The 25,238-nt window shown below is 41.1% G+C and overlaps 1 protein-coding gene across 2 annotated transcripts in view; it reads right to left on the bottom strand.

Moving 5' to 3' along the window:
* Positions 1-6,197: 6,197 nt before the first annotated feature.
* The window catches only part of RNF115 (ring finger protein 115), a 53,405-nt gene continuing 34,364 nt past the window's right edge, over positions 6,198-25,238 (bottom strand). For both annotated transcript variants that reach the window (XM_069090166.1, XM_069090167.1), the window contains 6 exons: positions 21,694-21,893; positions 15,645-15,716; positions 15,171-15,243; positions 14,310-14,403; positions 12,053-12,168; positions 6,198-10,066 (listed from right to left, as the gene is read on the bottom strand). In XM_069090166.1, the coding sequence (XP_068946267.1) occupies positions 9,935-10,066; positions 12,053-12,168; positions 14,310-14,403; positions 15,171-15,243; positions 15,645-15,716; positions 21,694-21,893 (687 nt within the window). In that variant the 3' untranslated portion in view covers positions 6,198-9,934. The remainder of the gene's footprint in view (positions 10,067-12,052; positions 12,169-14,309; positions 14,404-15,170; positions 15,244-15,644; positions 15,717-21,693; positions 21,894-25,238) is intronic.

Genomic DNA, 25,238 nt, shown 5'->3' with positions numbered 1-25,238 from the left:
AGTTTGTAGCATACAAAGCCTCAGTTTTGATCTCAAATACTTCTACTCACCTGGACACATGTGTGAATTTCATTTTTTTCATTTTTCAATACAGAAAAATCTTTGAACTTCATTTACTCTTTAGTACCTCTGCTAAAGATCTTCCCAGCAAGTGACCTGCCCGGATACAAGCTGAGAAAGACAGCATGCAGATAAGTGAATTTGCTGCTTCCACCAGGAGAGTTAAAGTCCATGAAAGTCCTTGTTTTTTAGCATCTTTGTGACTCCTTCCCCCACCAAAAAAAAAAACCACTTAAGTCATTTTCCTCATACAAAACTAGATTTTTTCTCAAGCAAATGCCCCAGTGGAACAGGAGGGATCAAAGAGAATGTGGCAGGGAATAAGAAGACTGGAAAGAGGAGAGGTAAGGTATGTAAATCAAAGACTCTGAATGGCAAATATTTAAATTTCCTTGGCCAAGTGACTTCATACTTTTGTACATCAATTTCTTCCTCTGAAAAATGAGGGGCTGACTTACATGATCTCTCAAGTACATCCCAACTCTAAAGTCCTACCATGTGATGATCAAAAGCTGAGAATTTACTATCTGCTATCTACAGCCATCCAGGCCTTTATCTCTAAACGGTCCTATACCATGTGGAACTGTCAACAACAGAATACAGATGTAGCGAGCTTTAGAAGTGCCAGCCACTGTGCTACGTACTAAGATACAAAAAACCAAAACAAAACAGTCCCTGCTAAGGAGTCCATAATCAAAGGGGGTAGACAACAGATAAACAAACAAGATAGAAGAAGGATAGGAAATAACTGAAAGAAGGGAATGCCGAAGAATTAAGAGGGGATGGGAAAGGTCTCTTGTAAAAGATGGGGTTTGAGAGCTGGGACCTGAAGGAAACTAGAGAAGCCAGGAGGCAGAGATGAGGAGGAAGAAGAGGGCAGGCATGAGAAACAGTCAGAGATGGAGTGTCCTGTTCATGGGGCAGCAGGGATAAGAGATCATGGCAGGAGATAAGAAGCCTGGAAAGGGTATAGGGAGGGTATGTTATGAAAGACTTTGAATGTCAAACAGAGGATCTGATGCTAGAGATCATAGGGCATCACTGGAGCTTGAGGGGGTGGAGGGACCTACAAAATAAAAGTCTATATCTACCATTAAGAAAAAATGAGAACAGGAAAAGATGATTCTTTACTTTAGCAAAGATTCACAGTAAGATTATTTGATAGAATAAAAAGAAAATTGATAAATGTTTATTTAATATAATCAATTTGGAAAACCTGGATTCAAATCCTGTGCCTGCTTATTACTAGCTGTGAAGGTCTTTCCTGTACCTTCCTGGTCTTCTCAGCTATAAAACGAAGGGTTTGGACTGGGTGACCTTTCCTGTCCAAACTCAATATTCTACAATGTTTTAGGCTAACCAAAAGTTCCCAACACATGCTATATTACCAAAGCACATCATTTACGTTCTGGCAAGCTAACCTTCCTTGGAGCTCTGGCCCTTCTCCTGCATAACCTGCAGTCAACCATGGCTTCCCAACTGCCTCATGGTCCTCAGTCACCAAATCTATTTGTCACCTCCCTTAACGTGTACTTATACAACTAAATATATTTTGAGGTTTCCCTGTGACACAGGCTCATTCAATCAACATTTAATAAACACTTACTACATGCAAAAGCCTTGTGGGTATACAAAGACAAAAGATGAAATGGTCCCTGCCCTCAAGGAGCTCACAGTCTACTGGATAGCTAGTGGTGCCCTCAAAAGAAATGTTTAGAAGAAGGGCATGTTTAGTGGGAAAGATAATGAAATGCACTTTGGATATGTTCAGTTTGAGATGCTTACAGAACACCAAAAGACAGATGTCCAAAAAGCAGCTGGCAATTTATCAGGAATTCAGGAAACTAAATTGAGGGATCATTTGCATAGAGATAATTTAACACATGATGTAATGTCCATGAGAGAAACAGAATGTCAAAAGAAGAGTCCATTGAAAGAAACCAATGATTAGGAGATTAGAAATGAATGATAAAAGCAAAGAATGGTCAGACAAACTGGAGAACCATACCACAAAAGTCAAGGGGAGTGGCTGACAGTGATAAAAGCTACAGAAAGAGTCAACAGAAAGAGGTCTTAGAAAGGGATTTAACAGATAAAAGACCATTAGTAATATGAGTAACCCAAAAGATAAGTGGTCAAAAGCTATGAACAAACTACTCTCAAAAAAATTGCAAAGTATTCACAATCACATGAAAGAATGTTCTAAATCATTAATAAGGGAAATGTAAATCAAAACAATCCTAAAGGTTTATCTCACATCCCCCAAATTGTCAAAAATCCCCCAAAATGGCAATACTCAATGTTGAGTATTCGGTTGTGGAATGATAAACACACTAATACATTGTTGGTGGAGCTAACAGAAGGAAAACAATTTGGAATTATGCAAATTAAGTGACTAACATACCTTTTGACTCTGTTTCAGTTAACATATTTGATTCCATTACTGGGCTTATAGCCCAAAGAAATCACTGACAAGAAGAAAGTCCCCATACAGATCAAAATATTTATAACAGCACTTTTTATGATAGCAAAAAAAATGGAAACAAAACAGACATCTCTCAACTGGGGAATAAACAAATCGTGATACCTGAATGTAATGGAATATTACTGTGTGATTAAAAAAATCTGTAAAATGAGGAAATTGGATTAGGGCCTCCGACGTCCCTTCTAACACTAATAAATCTATCATCTTAAAATCCTAAAATTAGGACATAACACAGTCAGATGTCTGTGTCTGAGGAATATCAATGGGCTATCTGTGTGAAAGATGAACTGGAGAGTAAAGAAGCTGGAGATAGCAAGACCAGCTATATTAATGGAATAATCTGGGCTAGAAATGATGAGGGCCTAAACTGATGTTGAGGTTGTGTGAACAGAGGGAAGGAGACAAATTCAAAAGATGTTGTGGAGGTAGATAGAAAGGATTTAGCAACCAACTGGATTGGAGTTGGAGGAAAGGGAAGAATGAAAGATAAGTCAAAGGCTGCAAACTCAGATAATTGGAAGGATGGTGGTACCATTAATAGAAGGAAAAAAAGGCAAGTTTCAAAGGGAATTTAAGTTTAGGGGGAAATATTCCACCAAAGTTCTACAGGTGGGGAGGTGCACGCCTATAGACCCTGCTAGTGGTGAGGCTGAGGCAAGTGAATTCCTTGAGTTTGGGAGTTTTTTGCTGCAGTGGGCTAAGCAAACAGGATTTCCAAACTAAGGTCCAGAGCCAATAGAATGAAATCCCATCAGCAGCAGGCCACCAGACTGCCTAAGGAGGAGTGAAACCAGGTCAGAAACAGAGCAGGGCAAAGCTCCTATGATGATCAGTGGTGGAATTGCAAATGAGTGGCTGCTAAAAACTTCCAGCCTGGGAGAGATAGGGGGACCAAGCCATGGTTCCCTTTTGGACACACTGGCTTGAGATTCCTACATGATATTCGGGTAGAGGAGTTTAGTGAGCAGTTGCTAATGTGGGGCTGGAATTTAGGAGATTGGAGCACCATTTGCATTGAGAGAACTGAACACACAGAGCTGATCAAATTACCAAAAGAAGCAGTGTAGAAAAAGGAAAAGAGGGTGCAGAACACAGCTTGGGAGGACGACCATACTTTAAAAGGGCAGCAAGAGAAGGTTGGTCTGGAGAACACCAAGGATCAGTCAGGCAAAGAGAATCAAGATAAAGCAGTGTCATAGAAAGAAAGGAGATAAGAATGTCCAGGTGCAGGTGATCAAATACATTGAAAACAGCAGGTGTCAAGAAACAGGGGGTCTGGGAAAAAGCCACTGGACCTATCAGTAAAGGATAATTGGATCTCTGATGGATCAGCTCTAGATCTTAAAAAGCATTTAAGTCTCCTTGAATACAGAGCCTTTTAAAGTTTTTTGGGTGATGGACCCCTCTTGCAATCTGGTGAAGCCTGTGGACCTCTTCCCAGAATCATGTATTTTTTTTTAAATTCATAATAGAAAATTCTAAATTTCTTTTTCATTCAGGTCTACCGTCCCCATTGGACTAGTGGGTGAGTGGTTGGATGCCAGGTTAAGAACTACTGCCATTGAGATTCTTTCTCCAAGAAGTTCAGGATTTCTGAGGGATGCCTATGCTTCTGTAGGTCTACATTGTGGAAACTGCAGTCATACTGGCTCCTGCCATTATTGGCAAAGTACAGGGCCTTTTAAATACTTTCTTGCCGAATCTTGTGTTTACATTACAAACATTTACCTCTTTGTAAAGAGACCTCTTTCAGAGGTCTCTTATGACAAGGTAAAACAAACAAAACTAACAATACAGAGACCTCATCTCTATTTCCATTCAATGGCTGCCACAGGTTATCGTATCTAATTTTTCTAAAATTATATTCACATTATTACAGGAATCGCAAGAAAAATAAAAAGTAAATACAAGTGAATAGTCAGAAGAGACTTTATAAGAATGAACTATTTATATTCTAATGGAGAGGATATTAAAATGATTCTTTCGGAATCCTAAAGTCACAAGGGATCATAGAGAGATGGTCAACTGAGACAGAAGATCTAAAATATTTTTGTAATGTTTTGAAGATGCTATAAGAAAAAAGAAAAAAAGGAAGAGGGAAAGGGAAAATTGAGGGAAAATGGAAAAGATGGGCCAATTTATTAATATACACTCTCTCACACACACACACACAGAGTTTTATGTAGGAATATATTTAACTTGAATAAAGATTATAAAGAATAAACTATCATAACTGTCATTGTAAATGGGATAAATTCACCCATAAAACAGGCGAGTGAAATAGATTAGAAAATAAACTCAAACAATATTTTACAAAAAGTACACCTGAAACATAAAAGCTCCTAATATGAACATTCACCCCCTTCCCAGAAGTTTCTAAGTCACATTGCTGCCAGATTTTGTGAATATGCACCCTTCTCTCAACCACTGTAGTCAAGTACTCTACTTTCCTAAAGCCAAACTCCTTTAGCCTCCACCAGCCCAGGTCCTCTTCCACTTAACATCAATCTGCATTTATAGCTGCAGAAACTTTGCCTGGATCAACTGTTCTAACAAAGAATTTTCAAAAGTGTATGTTTCAGTTTCCCAAATCCTCTGAAATAAATTATGAGTGTCTTACACCTAGAGAGAACAGAGAAGATTACTGACCTCCCAAGGGTAGGAGGTAGCTTGGCAATAATTTCCTGTGAGTCACTTTCCTTAGTCAACTCAACTCACACCAGAAATACAGGGGTGATAAGCTGAAATTAACATGGACATTGTTTGGAAAATGCTTTTGTTTTCTTTTTTGCTTTATTGGTAGCAGTAGGTTATGTTCTCTGCCTTACATTTTGGTAAGGCCACTCAAATAACAATAACAGAATGATAGCAACCAGCACTTACATAATACCTACTAGGCACCAGGCACTGACACTGTGTAAGTCCTTTCCAGATATTACCTTATTTTTGATTCTCACAACAACATTGGGAGGGAGGTGCTACTATTATACCCAATTTGCAGTTGAGGAAACTGAGGCAAACAGAGCTTAAATGACTTCCCCAGGATCACACAATATTAAGCATCTGTGCTCGGATTTGCACTCAGCTTTCCCTGACTCCAGGCCAGTGGTCTATTCATAGCACTAGCCATCTCAATACATTTCTATTTCTTAATGAGAGAATCAGAAGAGAACTTAGGTTGGAAAGGAAACTTGGAGACATTCTAGTCCAATCCCGTCATTTTAGAAAAGATAAAAATTGAGGCCTAGAGAGATCAAGTGATTTGCCCACAGTAATTCATGCCCAAAACTACTGGAAAGAGACAATTCACAAGTATACTGAGCAAACCCAATTCAGATGAATTTGCAACAGAAGTACAGTACACAAAGCAAAAAAAGAATTCATTATCAGATCATAGACTTAGACCTTATGTTTGAATCCAACTAGTCATGAAACAGTCTTTTAAAGCAGGAACAATAAATATTAAGCACTTTTTCCTCAATTTTTTTGAGCCCTTCCTTTCTGTTAATAGATACTGAAACCTTGAGCAAACTGTATTAGTTCTTTCCTCTAGAATCCTGGGAAGAAAATCTCTCTCTTACCACAGAATAAAAATATGCACTATGCCAGTTGCTCTATAATAAAGAATTCACAGAAATTTAGAAGTCAAAAGTTGCGAACATGGAAATGATGATTTTTATTACAAATATACAATGAGAGACCAGGTTGATGTGGCTCTAAAGTGCATTTCTAAACTTTCTAAGTTTTTTACAATGTTCTTGCTTAACTCTACCACAGTACCCACTACCTTTCTTCCAATGTTTAAAAAAAAAAGAAAACGTTTCAAGAGAATGTACAAAAAAACATGGATACAAATTAAGATTTCACCCTGTTGTATGATTTAATTAAAAAGTAAGCCTTTTTGGAGAGGAGTCTAAAAAAGAAATCAGCATGAACCCCCACAATCTATCTTCCAATTCCAATCATCCCTTACAACAGTTTTGCAAGCAAGGAAAACAAGCTAATTAGACCAACAGTCATTTCCTTCTATATCTGCTCTGTTTTCAGGTGAGTACATAAAGTTAACAGTTATACCTGCTTCTCTAATGTAAAAGTGATGCTGGGAGCTGGGCTTTGGATAATATATGACAGGGGAACAAATGTCAATCTAGGTCCCTTGGGGCTTCTCAGTCCTCTGAGCTACCTGCTCAGAGCATGTGTGATATTTTCACACTTGTTATGGCTTTTTAGTTATCAGGGTCTCTGAGGGAAATTCAATCCCAAGTGTCACCATTTCTTAATTATTCTGCCCCCTGCCCCTCCTTCTGTCTACCACACTTAACTGAGGAACTTGAATAATATTTGACCTATATGGCAAGTACTAAAACAATCTGGGCAAGTGGAAAAAAAAAACCACAGCTGACTCCAACAGCAAGGAAAATCAGACTACTCCAACTAGAACCACCACCACACTAGGGGCCCAAAAGTCACCACTGGGATTCACAAGTCATCCTGAGTCCAATTATTGCCTCAAAGATTGCAGCTAGACAGGAAGAAGAGCTACAATATATAATTCTCTGGCTACCATTCTGCCTACCACATCATCAACATACTACATACCTCATTCTAGAAGTCTTCTCTGATTAAATATATACACAGAACAGATTCTACCCTTTTACCAAAAACTTTAAAATTTTAAAAATAGGGGCAGCTAGGTGGCACAGTGAATAAAGCACTGGCCCTGGAGTCAGGAGGACCTGAGTTCAAATCTGGACACAACACAAAAACTAGCTGTGTGACCTTGGGCAAGTCACAACCCCAATTGCCCTCCAAAAAGCAAAAAAAAACAAAACCCAAAAAATTAATGAAGAGTTGGGAAAGAGAGAAGAAGCAAAATCACGTGTAAGACATCAATCTATATATGGTCACTCAGTATGGAGAATGATATACACCCTGCTGATTAGAAACTTAGGTCACATTTCCAAGACATAGGTAAACAACCTCAGAGAAGGCATTTACAAGCAGAATCAACACTGCCCTGACTTCCATATACCCAGTAAATCTGTTTCTTGGTAAGCACATCCGGGAATAAAGAAATCTTCCCCCTTAGTCAATCTTAGTTATCTAGCCTCTTACCCTCTGATTATAGGCTAGGACAGGATATTCCTGGAAATAACTCCTTAATCCCTAGGATCAGAAAAGCCACACACTCTGTTGAGTTATGAAAGGAAGGCACATCTATTTCTCAGGGTCCACAGCATGGATTAAAAGATGAAAGTTAAGGAGCTAAGGTGTTATTCCATAGATCATCACTGGCCAGTCTGCCTAGAGAGCACACTATTCATTCCTCATTCTGTTTAACTGCAGAACTGAAGCATACATTTCACAGTTTATAGCACAACTAAACCCCAGAGCTCTAAGAAATAGCTAATTATTCTTCATGTTCTCAATCTTCTAGAGAAGGTAAAATGGAGATTTTATGTAGCTTTGCCTATTACTGTTAGTATTATCAAGATATCCATACATTTTTCAAATTCGGTTATATCTTTTCTCCAGCTCCACATAACTTCAGTACAAATGCTGCTTGCCCTCTTATATCCAGACATTTATTGAAAAAAAAAATCAGCTGGCTTGGAAGAACGATAGACCATAGATTCTGTCGGCCAATCCAGTCAATAGCAATGGATCCCAAAACCTTAGAGAATGCAGCCCTAGTGAATTCTGGAGCAGCCCCAACACCACTGCTACCTCCTGCCACAAAATCCAAACACAGCAAACCAACACATGCGCTCCACGCTACGCAGATCTGATGCCAAGAACCAAGACTCTCAAGGAACGGCTTCCCTTTCCTTCTTGGCCCAAGCTGATTTACACCCTACTAATCCTGCCTTTCATCAGTGGCCCCTGTTCCAGCTGATCATTTGTGGAGCAATAACTCTTTGCCCAAAAGACATACTAAAAACAGAGCTATAGCACATGATGTTCAAATAAAAAGGAAAAAAAAAAGGGTGCGGGGAGGGGGAACCAGTAAGCCAAGAAATGATTATAGATTCTCATCCTATGGTATTTGTACTTCAAAAGACTTTCCCTCGGGTTTGCCTTCAAAGGCTCTACCCCTAAATTCAAACCAGGGGGCAGATGTGACCTCCATAAGTAATGCTGGTGTCAGCTTCCCCCAACACCCGATCCCTCCCTAGTCCCAGCATGGCCTCATGGACCATCACCACAGCCCCACTATTCCCATGTGACACTCTGAAGCTCCAACAACATTCTTGACCTTCTTCATTTATTCAGCTTTAGAAAATGAGCGCTTCACAGAGCTGTGTACATGTGTATAAGGATGCTCATAGATTTACAGAGTAGAACCCTAAGTCAGATACCTCCTTCAGTCGCGTACTCTTGGGCCTGGCCACGAATGGTATGGCTCCAACAGCAACAAGAACCAGGCAGAACAGCATGGGTTTACAAGTGAAATGTGTTTTTAAAAAAAGTTTAAAAAGAGACAACATAAAAATCTAAATTCCTGAAGACCAATGAATTATCAAATACCAATGAACTAGACACTCAAGAAGTTTACGCAACATCCCATTCATTTCCCAAAGAGATGTCTTCAGGAGGTCCCCAGGACAATAGGAAGGAAACAAGGAACCTACTATGAGTCAAGGGCAATTATAGACCCTAAACCTAAGAGTCACAGTCCTCTGTCCCTTTAGCTTTCATCCTGTTTTAACCTTTTCCCAGCAAGGGGAAAGGGTAGGGTCTCAGCTAGACTACAAGAATATATCATATTGTCTTCTCAAGGGGAACTGCTTCCTCATGAAGTATTGTAAAAAGGAAAATGAGCAAAATCAAAAGGACAGACTAATAAGCCATGTTCTCCTTCCCACTTTAACTGTCCTTCAGTTTGCTCTTGGAAGCTCAAGTCAAAGCTCTGGCTTCATTAACCTGACTTCACTAATCCAGTCAGGAGGAGCCACTTTCATCCAGTTAAGACAAATATTTTATGCCAAAAAGACCATGGGGTTTTGGTTCCACTGCATTTACTTACTTTAAAATACACTGATGGGGGAGATGGAGGCTGGGGGAGAAAGCAGAACCTCCATTACAAGGCAGCATGACAGAGAGCAGAACCCTAACTAGACCTTTAAGGAATTTATTTCATTCTGAAAGAAACACATAATTAAGTTTCACAAGTATAAAATCAAGTCATCACTCTGAATTCGGGAATAAGAGAGCATTCGGCTGTAGATACAATTCCATCTGTAAAGGCTAACTTAAATTTGAAGAGGGACAGCACTCGTTGCATTAATATTATGGGCTGGGATTTCTGGTGAGGTGCCTATATCCACATACTATTTTTTATACAATTTACATTTGCAGTAAGTCTACCACGGCCCCAGCTCAAGGGCTTCAGAAAGTCCATGGGTCATGTAGCTGGCTGTCACTGCTATAGCCGCTGCTTGAAGAGGCCTCGCTGTTTGGTGTTTGCCGAGTCGAGTCCTCACCATTTAAGCTCTTCCTGCAAACAGGACACGTGTCATGCTGAAAAACACAGGCACCAGAGAAAAAGTGAGCAGCCTGATTTGGGAAAAAAAAAAAAAAAGAAAGTAAATGGGTAGAAAAATGCCAAGATATTATTAAAAGAAAACACGTCACAATGAAAAGCTGGGGAAGCATACAGAGCAATGTTTCTCAAAGTGTAGCTCAAGGACCCCCAGGGTCTACCCCAAGATCTTGTCAGGGGCTGCCCAAGGTCAAAAGTATTTTCACATAATACTGAGATGTTACTGCCAATTAAAATACTTCTTCCTCTTCCAATTTCATATGGGTATGAGGGCAGATTTGTTCCATATAACTCAACCAAAACAATGTATCACAACAGACCAAATGCAAAAGCAAATATGAGAATATAACTGTCTTCTATTAAGTCAGGCAAAGAGAGCCTTGCAAAAATATGTAAAATTCTCAATAATTTTTTGTTTTGAAAAATGTAGTTATTTTTTCATAAAAATATATTATAGGTTTATTATTGTTAATATTGTGTTTTTTTAAAACATTTATCCATTTTAATTTCTAATACAGAGATAACCCATATAAACAAAAGCTCTTAAGGCTTATTAGCACAGTGCCTGGCACATAACAGTTTATGTTTACTACATTTATTGGATTAAGGGTCCTCAATTTTTAAGAATATAAGGGGAAGCCAGACCAAAAAGTTTGAAAACCACTGATATAGAGCATATTGTTGCATGTATAAGAGGCAGCCCTAACACATGCTGTAGGTGCTTACACTTATAATCCAGAGATCAAAGAGAGAGTAAAAGGACACATATATACAAAAATATTTATAACAACATTTTTTGTGGTGGCAAAAAATGAAGGGAATGCCCATCAATTGGAGACAGGCTAAACAGATTACAACATATGAATGAAATGGAATTCAGAAGTGCTATCAGAAATGATGAAAGGAATGATTTTAAGGAAACCTGCAGAGACTCAGAGAAACGTCAGAGTGAACTGAACAGAAGAACAACTACAATAACAGCACTGTAAAAACAAATCACTCGAAAACACTTAAGAGCTCAGATCAATGCAATGACCAACCAGGACTCCAGAGGACTAACGAGGAAGCCTGCTACTCTCCTCTGACAGAAAAGGGATGGCTCCAGGGTGCAGAAAGAGACACAGCTTTTTGGATATGGACAACACAGGGATTTGTTTTGACTGACTATGCAAATCTGTTACATATCTGTTAGTGGTGGAGGGCTGGGAGGGAGGAAAAAACCCCTAATTTTTTGTTCACTGAAAAAAATGCCCTTGCAAAACGCATCTCGAGGCCAGGTAGCACAGTGAGTAAGAGCACCGGCTCCAGTGTCGGGATGACCTAGGGATCAAATCCGGGCTCAGACACTTAGCATCCACCCAGAAACACCTGGCCGTGTAATCTTGAGCAAGTTACTTAACCCTGATTGCTTAAAAAAAAGAAAAATGCATCTTGGGGTGGCTAGGTGGCACAGTGAGTAGAGCACTGGCCTTGGCATCAGGAAGACCTGAGTTCAAATCTGGCCTCAGACACTTAACACAAAAACTAGCCGTGTGACCTTGGGCAAGTCACTTAATCCCAACTGCCCTCCAAAAAGTGCAAAAAAAAACACACACACAAAACCTATCTACTGTGAGGCTTTGAGTCAAGACAGGTACTTGAGCTCAAACATCAGAAACAGTTGCACTAGAAACCAGACCACCCAGTCATGACTGACACACATCACTATCTCTTTGGCCAAAGAATACTAACACAAAATGGTGACAGGAGGAAAAAGGCTGCAAATACTTGCTGTACACTACCTGCCCTGTAACAGATGGACAGGTACCAAGCAAGTATTAATTTTCTAAAAACTAATGAAAGTTCTCCTCAGGTCTGGGTCAGGGAACGAGGACGCTAAAGTGTTATTTGGTGCCCCTGTACAGCACTCTTCTTAATCCTACTCACATGCTATACTAAAGCCTGTAGTTGGGAACCACACTCACCAGTTCCAACCATGGCACAATACAGCTGCTGTGAAAGAAGTGGTTGCAAGGTAACTGCCGGACTTGCTCTCCAACCGCGTAGTCTTCTTTGCACACTGGACACTCTAGACCCGTATCTGTAGAGGGAGAACACATGTCATGAAATACAGATACAAATGGAAGCTCCTAGAATCAGCCTTGTCTTCTCAGCAACAGCACACAGAGAGGAAAGCAGGAAGAGAGAGTGGGTGGTGGACAGAGCTATGAGTTTTAACCCAAAATGGAGGAAGAGAGGAAAGAATGACAGCAGAACGGGATCTTCTCCAACATAAGCTTGGATCTGAACTAATTAGGCCTGGATTTTCAATCACAGATTAGACAAATCTAGTTTAAATTATGTTTTCTAACAAAAAGAAAAACCAGGGAAACATCTTGCTAAACCTTTTAGCTGCCATGTAAATAAAACCTGAGTCTGTCTGCTTCTATCCAGCCAACAGTGGCATTTTCCCAATCACAAGGAAAGGATTCACCCTCAGCACATTTAAGGACTCCTGCTCCACATCTCCAGACGCTGCTCTGTTTTTCTCCAACCACTTTCCTGCCAGAATGGCTGACCCAAAGTCCACTGGCACAAGGTACAGGGTGAGGACCTGACCATGAGGGGGCAGTGTGGAACCATAATGCAATCTCCCTTTGGGTTGGCTCTGCAGCCAAGGAGTCAGTCACAGATGAAGGACCTCGGAAAGGGCAGGCCCCTCTCACCAGGTTCCTTTGTGAGTGTCTCCCAGCTCCCTCCTGCCCAAAGAGGCTGCCGTGTGCAGGTGCCAGTGGTGACCCAAAAAGCAGAAACGCTCCCAAAAGGAGGCTGGCTACCATGTCCCCAAAAGCAGAACTCCCCCAGACAGCACTGTTCCTATCTCCACAACAGTTGGAATGTAGACCTCAACACTGGGAGAATTAAAGGATATGGGGTCTCATTGTCACTCATCCTTCAACATCCTCACTGCTAAGATCCCCAAGACAGCATCTCTCCCTCTCTCTCCTCCGCCCCATTCTCTCTCTCTGACCCTCTCCCTCATACAAACATACACACTTTCCTCCCACACCTAGATCTCTCTAAGAGACTCCTAGTCCACCTCTCTGACACCAAGTTCTCTCCCACTTCAATCCATCCTACTACTTCCAGACTAAGTTTCTTAAAATAAAACTTTCATCTATTACTCCCTCATACTCACTGCAGCCTGGAGGTCTTATTACCATTATTCCAAACTAAATTTCATTAATGGTGTACTTTATTTTCCTTCCCCAAAGAACGCCCACCACAAACTTCCCGTTTCTACTAATTGGGATAGCTAGGCCCTAAACTCTTCCCTCTCAAACCTGCCTGACAGCCTAACAACAGTCCTATCATTTCTTTCTTTAAAATGTCTCCAACATATATATGTGTGTAGATGTATGTATATGTATTATGTGTGTGTACAGATATATATCTCAACTGCCACCTTGCTAGTCCCTCCAGATAATTAACTCTTCCCCCTTAATTCATCCCACCCAGGGCTATCAGAACTATTTTCCAAAAAGGCAGATTTCGCCTTATCTGGTTCAAGAATCAAGCAATGATTCCCTCCTCTGGCCTACCTCAGTAATTAAGCACAAGCTGCCCTGCCTGGCTATTAAGGCCTTCCATAATCTACTCGGTCAAACTGATGTTTAGTGCCCAGTGCCCAGCCCCCCTCCACACACACACACATCATCCCACTGATTCTCACCTTTGGTCCTGTTAGCTCTCTTGCCTCCCTCAACCTTCAAGATTTAGCTCATCTAAATCATCTCCTCCTTAAACTCTTTTCCAACTGTTCCAATACACCCCCATCTCCAGAAGATCCCTCTGCCTCTCCGCCTCTGCACTGCTGATGCACGTGTGTTGGACTCTATGGCACTGATTACGTTTTCACTGTTATTAAATTGCTTCACATGACTGCCAACTAGATTACACACTTCTTAATGGGAGGTAGCACCTCTTATGTTTGTCTGGGTTCCTCCAGATAAGGTCTATCACAGTGCTAAACACCAGCAGGTACTCAACAAAGTGCTGGTCAATCAGCACATGGAAAGGCAGAGTCATTCTCTACATCTCTCCCTGCCCATAAACACATAGGACTGGGAGGAACTGTGGAAATATCAGCCTTACCAAATGGAGCCTAATGATTCTATTACAAGAAGGTTAAAATCCTGAATAGCAAAATGAAAAGAAGATAATATAAGAAAATTAACCCACCAACTTGTTCCTGAGTTACTGTCACTGTTGGAAGAGAGGTGATCTTTTCTTTATCAGCTGGGGGAGGCCCAGTGTTTTCCAACTGTCCTAAGAGCTGTAAAAGAAAAATGCAGGCAACTTAAAACTTTGAGAGACGGTGGCTATGATAGGAGAAGGTGGACAGTGTGGTGGGAGCGGGACATATTAGCTGTTCTGATCTCTAGAGGACTTTGAGAAACATAGGTTTTTCCCCTCTTGCTCTAGAAGCACTTAGGTTTGTCTTCCAGAGCATCAGGTCAGGTTGTTCTCACATCACAGTTAAGGAGCTTGTCATTGCTCAGTTGAGACACAATTAGGCCAAAATTTGGCCACATGGTAACTTACAAAGAGGAGGGGAACAAAATACTGGTGATGCTATAAATAAGACCACAGGCTGGTTCACAGTAGCAGCTGTGATTGGCAAACCTCATTTACCAGTAACTGAAAGGAAGCTGGCAGTGATGGAGGAGGAATGGGACAAACATTCCCTAACTTAGGCGATCTATAAAATCAATGACTAAATTCATCTAAATACACACGCCACACACACACATGCCACACACACACACAGAGCTTGCTACTAGAGAATTCCCTCTTACTGGGGTTTAAACATCATCTTCCAAGAAATCACTTAAACCCCAAAGGAAAGGAGAAACCACTTCCTAGACACAATGTGTCACACTGATTTCTTGTCAAAAGGAAAACTCAGACTCAGGCACTGGGAAAAATTGTAAATGCCTGTGGACTGCAGGGACCATCATAAAAGCAGCACTAAAAAGAGGAAGGAAGCCTAGGACTCGGGGAACACAAAGAATAGACATCCTCACAAAGGCAGCTCCTCACCTGGGTGACAATGGCATCAAGCCCCGCCTGACCCCAGGCATAGTCCCCGGGGTTGGAGTGCAGCATCCCACTCCTGCAGATGGGATGAGACAAACAGCATTAGGAGGGGTCACCTTGCCAAGCCCCAGGAAGAACTGGCAAAAAGACCCTGTTCTGGGGAGTCACTGCTCCTCCAAAACCAGATGGAAAGGAATTTCTCAAATTGTCTAAGTGGAATCAGCTGGGTGAAAATTTTTTTCATTTCTAAGGATTTGCTTTCTACACTGAATTGAGCACAAAAAGGCAATTGACCAGTGATACATGAGACAGAGGACAGAAGAGCAAAACCCCAAAACCAAATCCACCCACCTACCTGCCAGCCCCACCCAGACGCTCAAGTGTGGCTGCTCTCTTCACAGTGAGAGCTGCACAGAGGTGCGACATCCAAAATGGCACCACAGAACATGAGAAAGCAAGAGGCAGGTAGTCACTTACCATGAAAAAGGATGGGGGGAGCCAGGAATTGCTGGATTTGCAAAGAATCCTGCAAAGATCTGTTGTATTATTCTGTTAGAAAAGAGGGAGGAGGAAAGCACACACAGTTAAATAAAGCAAGAGAATGAAGATAACACTCTTCTGCCACCCAATGTAACAGAAAAAAAATTATGGGGGGGAACCTAATAAGTCACCCCAAACAACAGCTTTCCACTGAAACCATTACTTAAATAGTAGTAAAAAAAAAAAATACATAGTACTATACCAGAAATTCATCTGGGAATCTGCATTGTTGTAGTGGTTGGCTTCCTATAAAACTGATCCAAAGCAAGATCTTAAGCCATCATAGTCACTGCAGAGAAAGGGCCACACTCTAAGAGGCAGGCCAAAATTCAACTGTGGTCATCCTTGAGTGTCAGACTCTATCACCCAAGGATGACCCTTGTAGCTTCAACTCAATGGTTACTTCCCAGTCAACACCACTGGACATCTCCCTATGTGAAAGTGCCTGAAGTCACAGACCAAAACCTGGCTGGCTTCATTTTGACCACAGGGGCAACACAATTATTGCTTGTGTAATCCATTAATAAAGGCCAATAGTCACCCTTTTTTTTTTTGCCTTTTGGAGGGCAATTGGGGTTAAGTAACTTACCCAAGTTACATGGCTAGTTTTTTTGTGTGGATGTTAAGTGTCTGAGGCCGCAACCGAACTCAGGTCCTCCTGATTCCGGGGCCAGCACTTTACTCACTGCACCACCTAGCTGCCCCTATGGTCACCTTTAAGATTACAAATTTCTCTGGGTTTCAAAGAACTCCAATTATTCTCAGTCATGGAAATAATGAAAAGTTCCCTAGATTTTCTTACCAAGTCAGTATAATGCTGCATTTTACAATAGGCTGTAATTATTATATCATATCCACTCCACCTTGCCTAAACTAGGATAAGCAAATCATCTGAAATCTCACCATGCTGACTGACTCAGTTTTTGAGTACCTCCTCTATGCCCTCAACCACCTTCCCCTCAGACTGGAGGCCTGGGGGATGGAGCACTCAACTTCTCCCAAAGCCTTCCTTTAGAGAGGGCAGGGCCTGGGCTTTGCAGATCACCATATGTTCCATATGCTGCTCTGCTGAATAAGATGCCTCCAAGGCAGTACCACCTTGGCATCCTTCCCTTCCCCATCTTCTCGACTTTCTTTCCCACTGGATTGTAAGCTTCTTGAGGGCAGGGACTGTCTTCTTTTTCTTATTTGTATCTCCAGTGCTTAGCACTGCACCTGGCACATAGTAAGTGCTCAATTATAAGTTTCTTGATTTGAATAGACAATGTAATGTCACATGTTTAGTATTTCTGCTAAAATTTCTATAATAAGAAGAAAAAATCAGATTAATCAACGTTTCCAAGCTCAGTTTCCTGGGAGGCTGGGGGCTCCCTGAAGGGCAGCAAGTCTTTTATTTTTGTCTTGGTCTCCTCCATTTTCAGCACAGGGACCTGGCTAACAAAAGTTCTTGATAAATGCTTGTGGATTAATTGAAGTATATGATGAAGAAGGAGTGGGTTCAGAGACTGGAAGGGATCGGAATTAGGGAAGGGCTTCATTTCGATGCCTGTTTTCTGCCAAAGAGTGCACTTACACTTCAGAAGTTACGGGCCAAGGCTGATAGTCTATACTATCAAGAACACAAAGCTTACATCATCAACCAGGGCCAGAAAGACAGCAACAGCTCACATTTATGAAGCACTTAGAAATTCAAAATGCTCTACATAAATCATTACATTGGTCAATGGGAAAAAGCACTCATTGTTAGTACATATATAAATGAAATGAAAACACTACAGCATTGAAGAAAGCGTAAGCTTTGCTCCTGTAATCATAACTTTAAATCCAATTCTACAACTAGTTTCAAGAGCACAAAATTCTGCTCCTCCACTCCAATGTCAGGAGGGTATGGAGGGACAAGACTAGGTTTTCTGAAGCCGTGCCAGGGAGAACACAAGTTTGTCCAGACCTAAACTACACTGGAAAGTCTTCAAGTATATATATCTGTCATTCAGATGGAAGGTAGGTACATCCTTGGAGAAGGTCATCAGGATAAGCTGTTTACCATACCATAGCAACTCATAAGCCTAACTACCCAGGCTCTCTTTGTTGTAACAAAAAAGTGGAAAATAGCAGAACAAATTATACAAGAGTGAATACCACTCATGACTGTGAATTTGGCTTTCTGAATTCAGCTTCATAAAGCTGATACCATTGTGCCCTAAGAAATAACAAAAAAATTAGTTCAGAGAAACCTAGGAAGACTTGTATGAACTGATTCAGAGTGAACAGAACCAGGAGAATAATTTGTACAACAACAACATTGTAAAGACAAAACAACTCTGAAAAACATGAGAATTTTGATCAATGCAATGACCAACCATGATTCCAGAGGAATAATGATCTATGCTACCCCTCCTGAAAGAGAGGTGATGGACTCAAGAGGCAGAATGAAAAATACATATTTGAATGTGAACAATGTAGGAATTTGTTTTACTTAACTAGAGAAATTCATTACAAAGGTTTTGGGTTTTTTTTTTTAATTAGGGAAACAGTGAGAAGTTAAGAAAATAAAAACATTTAATAACCCTGATTCATGCAATGATCAGCCATGATTCCAGAAGACCAATAAGGAACCTACTTCCTTACAGAGGAGTAATGGACCCAAGATAAAGAATGAAATATAGTGACCAATGTAGGGATTGGTTTTGCTTAACTACGCATATTTGTTACAATGGTTTTAAAAAAATTTTTTCCCCAATACAAGGAGAAAATAAATGCTTGTTTTTAAAATATTTTTTAAAATTTACTAAAGCACAGAGGAGTTATAATCTGTATCGACAGTGGTACTTGCCATACCCACAATGATAAATTTAAAAAATCCTTCAGGTATAATTCTATTGGATGAAATATCTACTAAGCTTCCCATCAGTGTAGGTCACACAAGTGGCACTGTTTTTGAAAAAGAAAAGGGAGTGTCAATAAGGAACAATGGAGTCTCATTTCATTTTTTGCGGCGAGAAAACTTAACCAGGTTTCAAGGAAGGACTAGATTTAGCTTGGTAAGTCTTTTATGCTGTCACCTACTGGTGTGGCAAAGATTCTAGAAAATAAAAGGCTTTTCAAACTTGAATCCCACCTAGTCACTTGTTCACACAGGATCACAGATTTAGATATGGCAAGGACCTCAGAAGTCACTTAGTCCAATGCCTTCATTTTACAGATGAAGAAGTTGACATCAAGTGATTCACCCAACATCCCCCAGGTTAACAAAGGGCAGAACAGGGAGATGGAGCCAGGGCCTCTGACTCCAACCCAGTACTCTAAGCTGACCAAGCTCCCACAAAGATCTTTAACATCATGGTTTTCAGGTTTTTTTCAGGTTTCCCCAAGACAATGAACCAATCAGGCATTTTTTCCCCTAGTGTTTGGCAATTAGTAAAATCTACCACAAATTTCTTTTTTGCTTTTTTGGAGGGAGAAGGCAGGGCAATTGGCGTTAAGTGACTTGCCCAAGGTCATACAGCTAGTAAGTTTTAAGTGTCTGAGGCTGGATTTGAACTCAGGTCCTCCTGACTTCAGAGCCAGTGCTCTATTCACTGAGCCACCTAGCCACCCCCACAAAATATTTTGATATCAGGTTGTTTTTTTTTTTTAAGTAAAACTTTATCTTCTGCCTTGAGAAATGGAAGTATCCTACTAGTAATTATCAGAAAGGAGCATGTGAATGCCTCTATTTCCCTGATAAGTTAGTTCCCAATTCCCCGAGTAGACACAATAATCAGACAATCCAGACACAACCATTAAGAATAAAAAAAAATCTTCCTTGTTCTATCCCTTAGGTTTGCCCTTCTACAACATAAGAGGAATGGTAAATGTTTAAGGGCAGCTAGGTGGCACAGGAGAGAGTATTGGGTCTAGAGTCAGGAAGACTCAACTTCTAAAGTTCAAATCTGGCCTCTGACACTTACTAGCTGTGTGATCCTGGGAAACTCAATTAACCCTGTTTGCTTCAGTCTCCTCATTTGTACAATGAGCTGGAGAGGTATCTTTACCAAGAAAACCACAAATGGAGTCACAGAGAGTCAGACATGACTAAAACGAATGAACAATAATAAATGTTTAAAAATATAAGTGGGAGGTATCATGATGGTGTAGAAAGGGTAGGGAACTTGGGAGTCAGGAAGATCTAGGTTCAAATTCTGCCTGACACTTACTAGCTATGTGACCCCAGGCAAACCACAACCTCTCTGAGCTATAGTTTCCTTTTCTGCAAAATGGGAATAATAATAGCACCTACCTGACAGGATTTTTCTGAGGATAAAAGAGAATGTATGTTAAGCACTTTGCAAACCTTAAGATGCCTCATAAAAGCTGGGTTTTATTATTAACACTGCAGAATTCTAACCATTTTAATCTACCAAAATACAGTTGATCTGAGTCTTCAAACAGAAAATGAAATATATCCCTTTCAATCATTCAATAAATATATATGGAATTCATGATAATATGCAAAGACTAAAACATGAGATCATAGTGGAATAAAACTCAGTCTCCATCTTCAAAAAAGTATTCTCACACCTACCAAGACACTTTGGTAGAAACATATTTTGGAGTGATGGTAGAAGTGGAGAAAGGTGACCACAACCCACACTGACACTGCTCTGCACAGAAGGAAATATGGGACCCCAGAAAAGGAAGTTAGCTGCAATGATGCCAAGATGCTGATGAGCAGAAGGGTGATATAACTAGCATATTAAAAAGTGGTGTTGGTGGCAGTGTTCAGTCATTTCAGTCATCTGACTCTTCGTGACCCCATTTTGCATTTTCTTGGCAAAGATACTGGAGTGCTTTGCCATTTCCTAATCCAGCTCATTTTACAGATGAGGAAATTGAGGCAAACAGGGTTCAAGTGACTTGCCCAGGGTCACAGAGCTGGTAAGTATCTGAGGCCAGATCTGAACTCAGGTCTTCCTGAGTCCAGGAGCTGTGCTCTATTCACTGTACCACATAGCTACTCATTAAAAAGTTCACAGTGGGGCAGCCAGGTAGCACAGCGAGTAAGAGCACCAGCTCCAGTGTCGGGATGACCTGGGGATCGAATCCGGGCTCAGACACTTAGCACCCACCCAGAAACACCTGGCCGTGTAACCTTGAGCAAGTTACTTAACCCTGATTGCTTAAAAAAAAACAAGTTCACAGTACTAACTATATGACTAAATTGTCTTCAACGAAGCATCAAATCCAATACATAACAAGTGAAAAGTAAAAAAATCAAAATTAAAATCATTTTTAGCAATAAAAACTCAAAGAAAAGAAATTGTTGGTCCATGAGATACAATAGAAAGAGCCATAGCTTGAGAAGTCAAAAGGATCTGGGTTCAAATCCCAGCTCAGCCACTTACTACCTACATAATCTCGGGCAAATTGTTTTCAACTGTTCTGGGGCTCAATTTGCTCCCCTGTAAAACAAGGAAGGGGAACTAGATCATACGCAAACACCTCTCTAGCTCTAAATCTATGATCAAAAGGACTTCCTTATATTGCAGGCTTTGATTCCACTCAAGTCCAATTTGCCTTTGTTTATGCTTCCTTAACTAAGGATCGAATAAGATATTTGTAAAGCATTTAGCACAGTGCCTGGCACAGAGAAGGTATTTATTAAATACTTAACTATCAGTGGGCCCAGATGATTCTTAGATGAAAGAGCAAAAGGTGATGAGGCAACAACCTCATTACGCTAAAGCTAGTGCTGACAGATACCCATGGCCGAAGTCTGTAAGCTCTACTTCTATGCTATGCTGGTGAGAACCCATGGTATGCAGATAGCAGACACTTCTTTCTTAAAGGACATAAATGCTACTCTGGAAATTGTCTCTTATCAAGTAGAGAATCTAAGAGCTGGTGAGCCCTAGAAAAAATGGCATGCAGCATCATTCTGCAAGGCTGGCCTGAGAAGAAAAACAATCAAAACTGTTTTCCAAGTGCTTTTAAGCTGGACACTTACCCTTCAATAGCTGGGGACCGATCAGGTCTAGAACTCCCGCGGGATCGGTATCTCCTGGTCACTGGCAGTCTTGGGGGCCTGCTGGGTCCCCAAAGATCTGCATGGGTGTGATGGCCCCGTTCATTGTCTCTAATGTCTTGATCCAGTGAACTGCTACTCAGAAATGGGATAAACATTGTGTGGTCCAAATGGTCCCAGAGCTGGTGAAAGTCAGAGACACAGAACAAGGAACAAGACAAAAAAATAAACTCAAAACTTGATAATTTTCCAACTTTAGAAGATATACAAAGGGCTACAAGTTCTTTTCAATTTCATGTAAAAGCAGTGTGTCTTGAAAAGCAGATTTCATTCACATGAAAACCACTAACTAAAGGTCATTCATTCAAGAGCCAAGACCATAGCTGCACAAATTTCTTTTCTAACATCTAGTTCATGTTCACATGCTTCTTAAGGATTTAATATGAGCTAAAGGTGAGAAAAGACTCTGATAACATATTCATCTAGCCACTGAGAATTAAACCTCATCTTTGACTGTGCATGAGAAAAAGGCATCATCTGTGGATTCCATTGTATTGCAAGAGCCCCCCAATTTTCTTCTTGCTCCTTTACCGAATACTACAGCAATCTCCTATAGTAAAGTTCCCGTTTCTAAATATGTGTCTGTATAATAAACTCCTTTGTACCACATGTAAAATTACCAGAGAAGTATCAAAAATAAACAAATTGTTGTGACCAGGGTTAAATAGCTCTAAATGGAGTTTCTGTAGAACCTAAAAATGTCTGGCAAACCATCTTAAACTTAAGTAATTTTCGGATTGATTTTTCTTTCAATTATGATTCATTATGTAATGTTCTTCCATTTTATACACACACACACACACACACACACACACACACACACACACACACAGTCACAAGTACAATGTGGAACCAGCCCTGGACTCACCAGCAGAGAACAGGGCAATTCTGACAGATTCTACCTAGCTAGACAAGAGTCAAGAATGGGCCCCAGGGCAGACTACATTTCTATTGTCTGAGGACCAACTCAGCTAAGTCTGCTGAAGCTCAACATCAGCCTGGCAACAATGTGATGGATTGGGGGCCACTGAAGGCCAGGGGTATCATCATCTGTGAGGGAGGGAATATCCACAGTGATGTCAAAAGAGAGTTCGTAAAGGAGGAGGGAAGAAGGGGAGATGGGGGGAGAGAGAGAGCTCGTTACACTACACGAAATATCCTCTCTTTACCTCACATGAACATCCACCAAATCCTAGTCCCTTCAGAACACCCCCCTCAGGCCCTGATTCCTCAAACATGTCTGCTTCAGTCTCTAATTCCCTCCCTCCAGAAAGTGTCCCTTAGGTCAGGGATTCTAAATTTCTCCTGTCAAGGACTAGTAGAAGCCTTTCTCAGAATAATGTCTTTAAATAATGGAAGAAAACACCTTGTTTCAGTCAGAGGTAGCGAAAAGAAAGATGTCTTTTTTTCCCATCCATGTTCACAGGCCCCATGAAATACACCTGTAAGCCCTTTAGGGGTTTGAGGACCCAGGCAAAACCCCTGCTCCACTTCTAAGTTCTTGTGGTTGTTCAGCCATGTCTTCTGACCCCATGAACCACTGCACACTAACACTGTCTTGGCCAAGATACTGGAGTGGTTTGCCATTTCCATTTCCAATGGAGATAGAGGTTAAGTGATTTGCCCAAGGGTCAAACGGCTAGTGTCTTAAGACCAGATTTGAACTCGGGTCTTCCTGACTCCAGGCCCAGCACTCTATCCACTGAGCCATCTAGCTACTTCTAAGTACTTTAGGCAAGTAGCAGAAGAATGCACCCCAACCCTTACCCAGTCTGAGACCCTCCTCTAGAATCATTTAAGAGACTAACCATTTCAAGTTCAGGCAAGTTGCACCACTTTCCTTTTGTTCTAAATGATAACAACTCCTGGTAATGTCAAGGATCACCAGCTTCTGCTCTGAAAAAGCAGTCTAGACCTTTGAGTCTCATTGTTTGGGATCTTCAGTGAATCCAATTCAATTATACTTGTCCTCAAGGAGAAGCAGGATCCCTTGAGCAGCCCCCTCCATGCTGTCTGATCTCACTCCAAACTCAATTCAACCATAAGAAGAAATTCATCCCCCCAGCATGGGACAAAACAGTTTCACAACTGTATCTAAGAGCATAACACAAAATGACATCCACTGTACCTACAGTTTCAAAAATACAGGTAAAAAAATTATGGTTTATGTCAGAAATCCCCCCCAATTACAAAATGTCACAGGATTTCCCCTGAGAAATGTCATGACTTGGACAGAAAACTAATATCCTCCACCCCCTACTCAAAGTCCCAAAAATGTCCTTTTCAAGCTTAGCCAAGTACTCTTCTCTAAAGATTCTAAGTGGGATACAATTTCTTCAGTTGTCCCTCCCAACTTCTCAACAAATGCCATGTTATCCTTAGGACTTTGCACTTGGCCCTATTTGGCTAATTTCTGTCAGTGACTTGCATGAAGGCATAGACTGCAAGCAAGTCTCACAAATCTGCAGATGACACAAAGGTATAGGTTACTTACTGATGTTGGATTAAGTTTGGGACCCCAAATGATTTTGATATGCCGGCTGGATGATGTTAGTAGAATGAAACCGAATAGGAATAAATGTCAAAGTCTTACAATGTGGCTTCAAAAAGTCAACTTGAACAAGTGTGTAAGATGAGAGACGTGTGGCAGGGAGCAGCTGATACGAGAAAATCTCCAGGGGTTCGAGAGGATTCAGAGCTCAATGAGGCAACAATGTGATGTGACAAGCCACAGAGATAACCCTCTTCTCGTTCAGGCTGTATTAATGGCAGAATGGTGCCCCCTCCTCTAACCTCACCAGATCACATCTGGCACAGCATGACAAGGTGCCACAGCTGGAGAGAAGTTAGAACTAAGCTAAGCTAGAACTCATCCCAAGGAGGAGCACCAGAACAGTGGTTCACTGGGACCCAGGTCCTAGAAAGATTGGATGAAGAACCGGGACAAGACTAAGGGAAAGGAAGGCATTCTTAAAATATTTGATAACAATTGGGTGGGAAAAGGGATTAGCTTTGTTCTGTAAGGAAAGCCTTTCTACCAGATCTAAGTAGAAGACCTGGGTTCACCTCTCACTTCTGTGTGACCCTGTGAGACACTCCTCTTTAAGCCTCAGCGTCTTCACCACTGGCAAGTTTCAGGCAGGGGCTGCATGGCTAGGAACTGCAGTCATTTTAGATAGCAATTAGGTGAAATGACCTCCTAAGTCTCTTTCAACTCGAAGCTTCTGTGACTTGGATTATTTCCCTGAAGGATCCTGGGCATGTACCCTGCCAAACTCAGAGGGCCTAATGGACCAGCCATGGTTAGTAGTCCTCTGGCATAACCCCTCCCCACTCCAAATCCTGCTGTCTCCTGACTGAGAAAGGCTAGGTAAGAGGAAAAATATATGAGAACCAACTATGGCAAGATCTGCCCAAAGGTCCCTAAAACACCAAGGGTGCCCTGGCCTCATATGATCATCCCAGAA

The sequence above is a fragment of the Petaurus breviceps genome, unplaced genomic scaffold (assembly GCF_028583685.1).
Source record: "Petaurus breviceps papuanus isolate PSGF00001 unplaced genomic scaffold, PetGlider_PUasm1.0 186, whole genome shotgun sequence".
Taxonomy (NCBI): Eukaryota; Metazoa; Chordata; class Mammalia; order Diprotodontia; family Petauridae; genus Petaurus; species Petaurus breviceps.
This window is presented reverse-complemented; position numbering and strand designations above follow the sequence as displayed.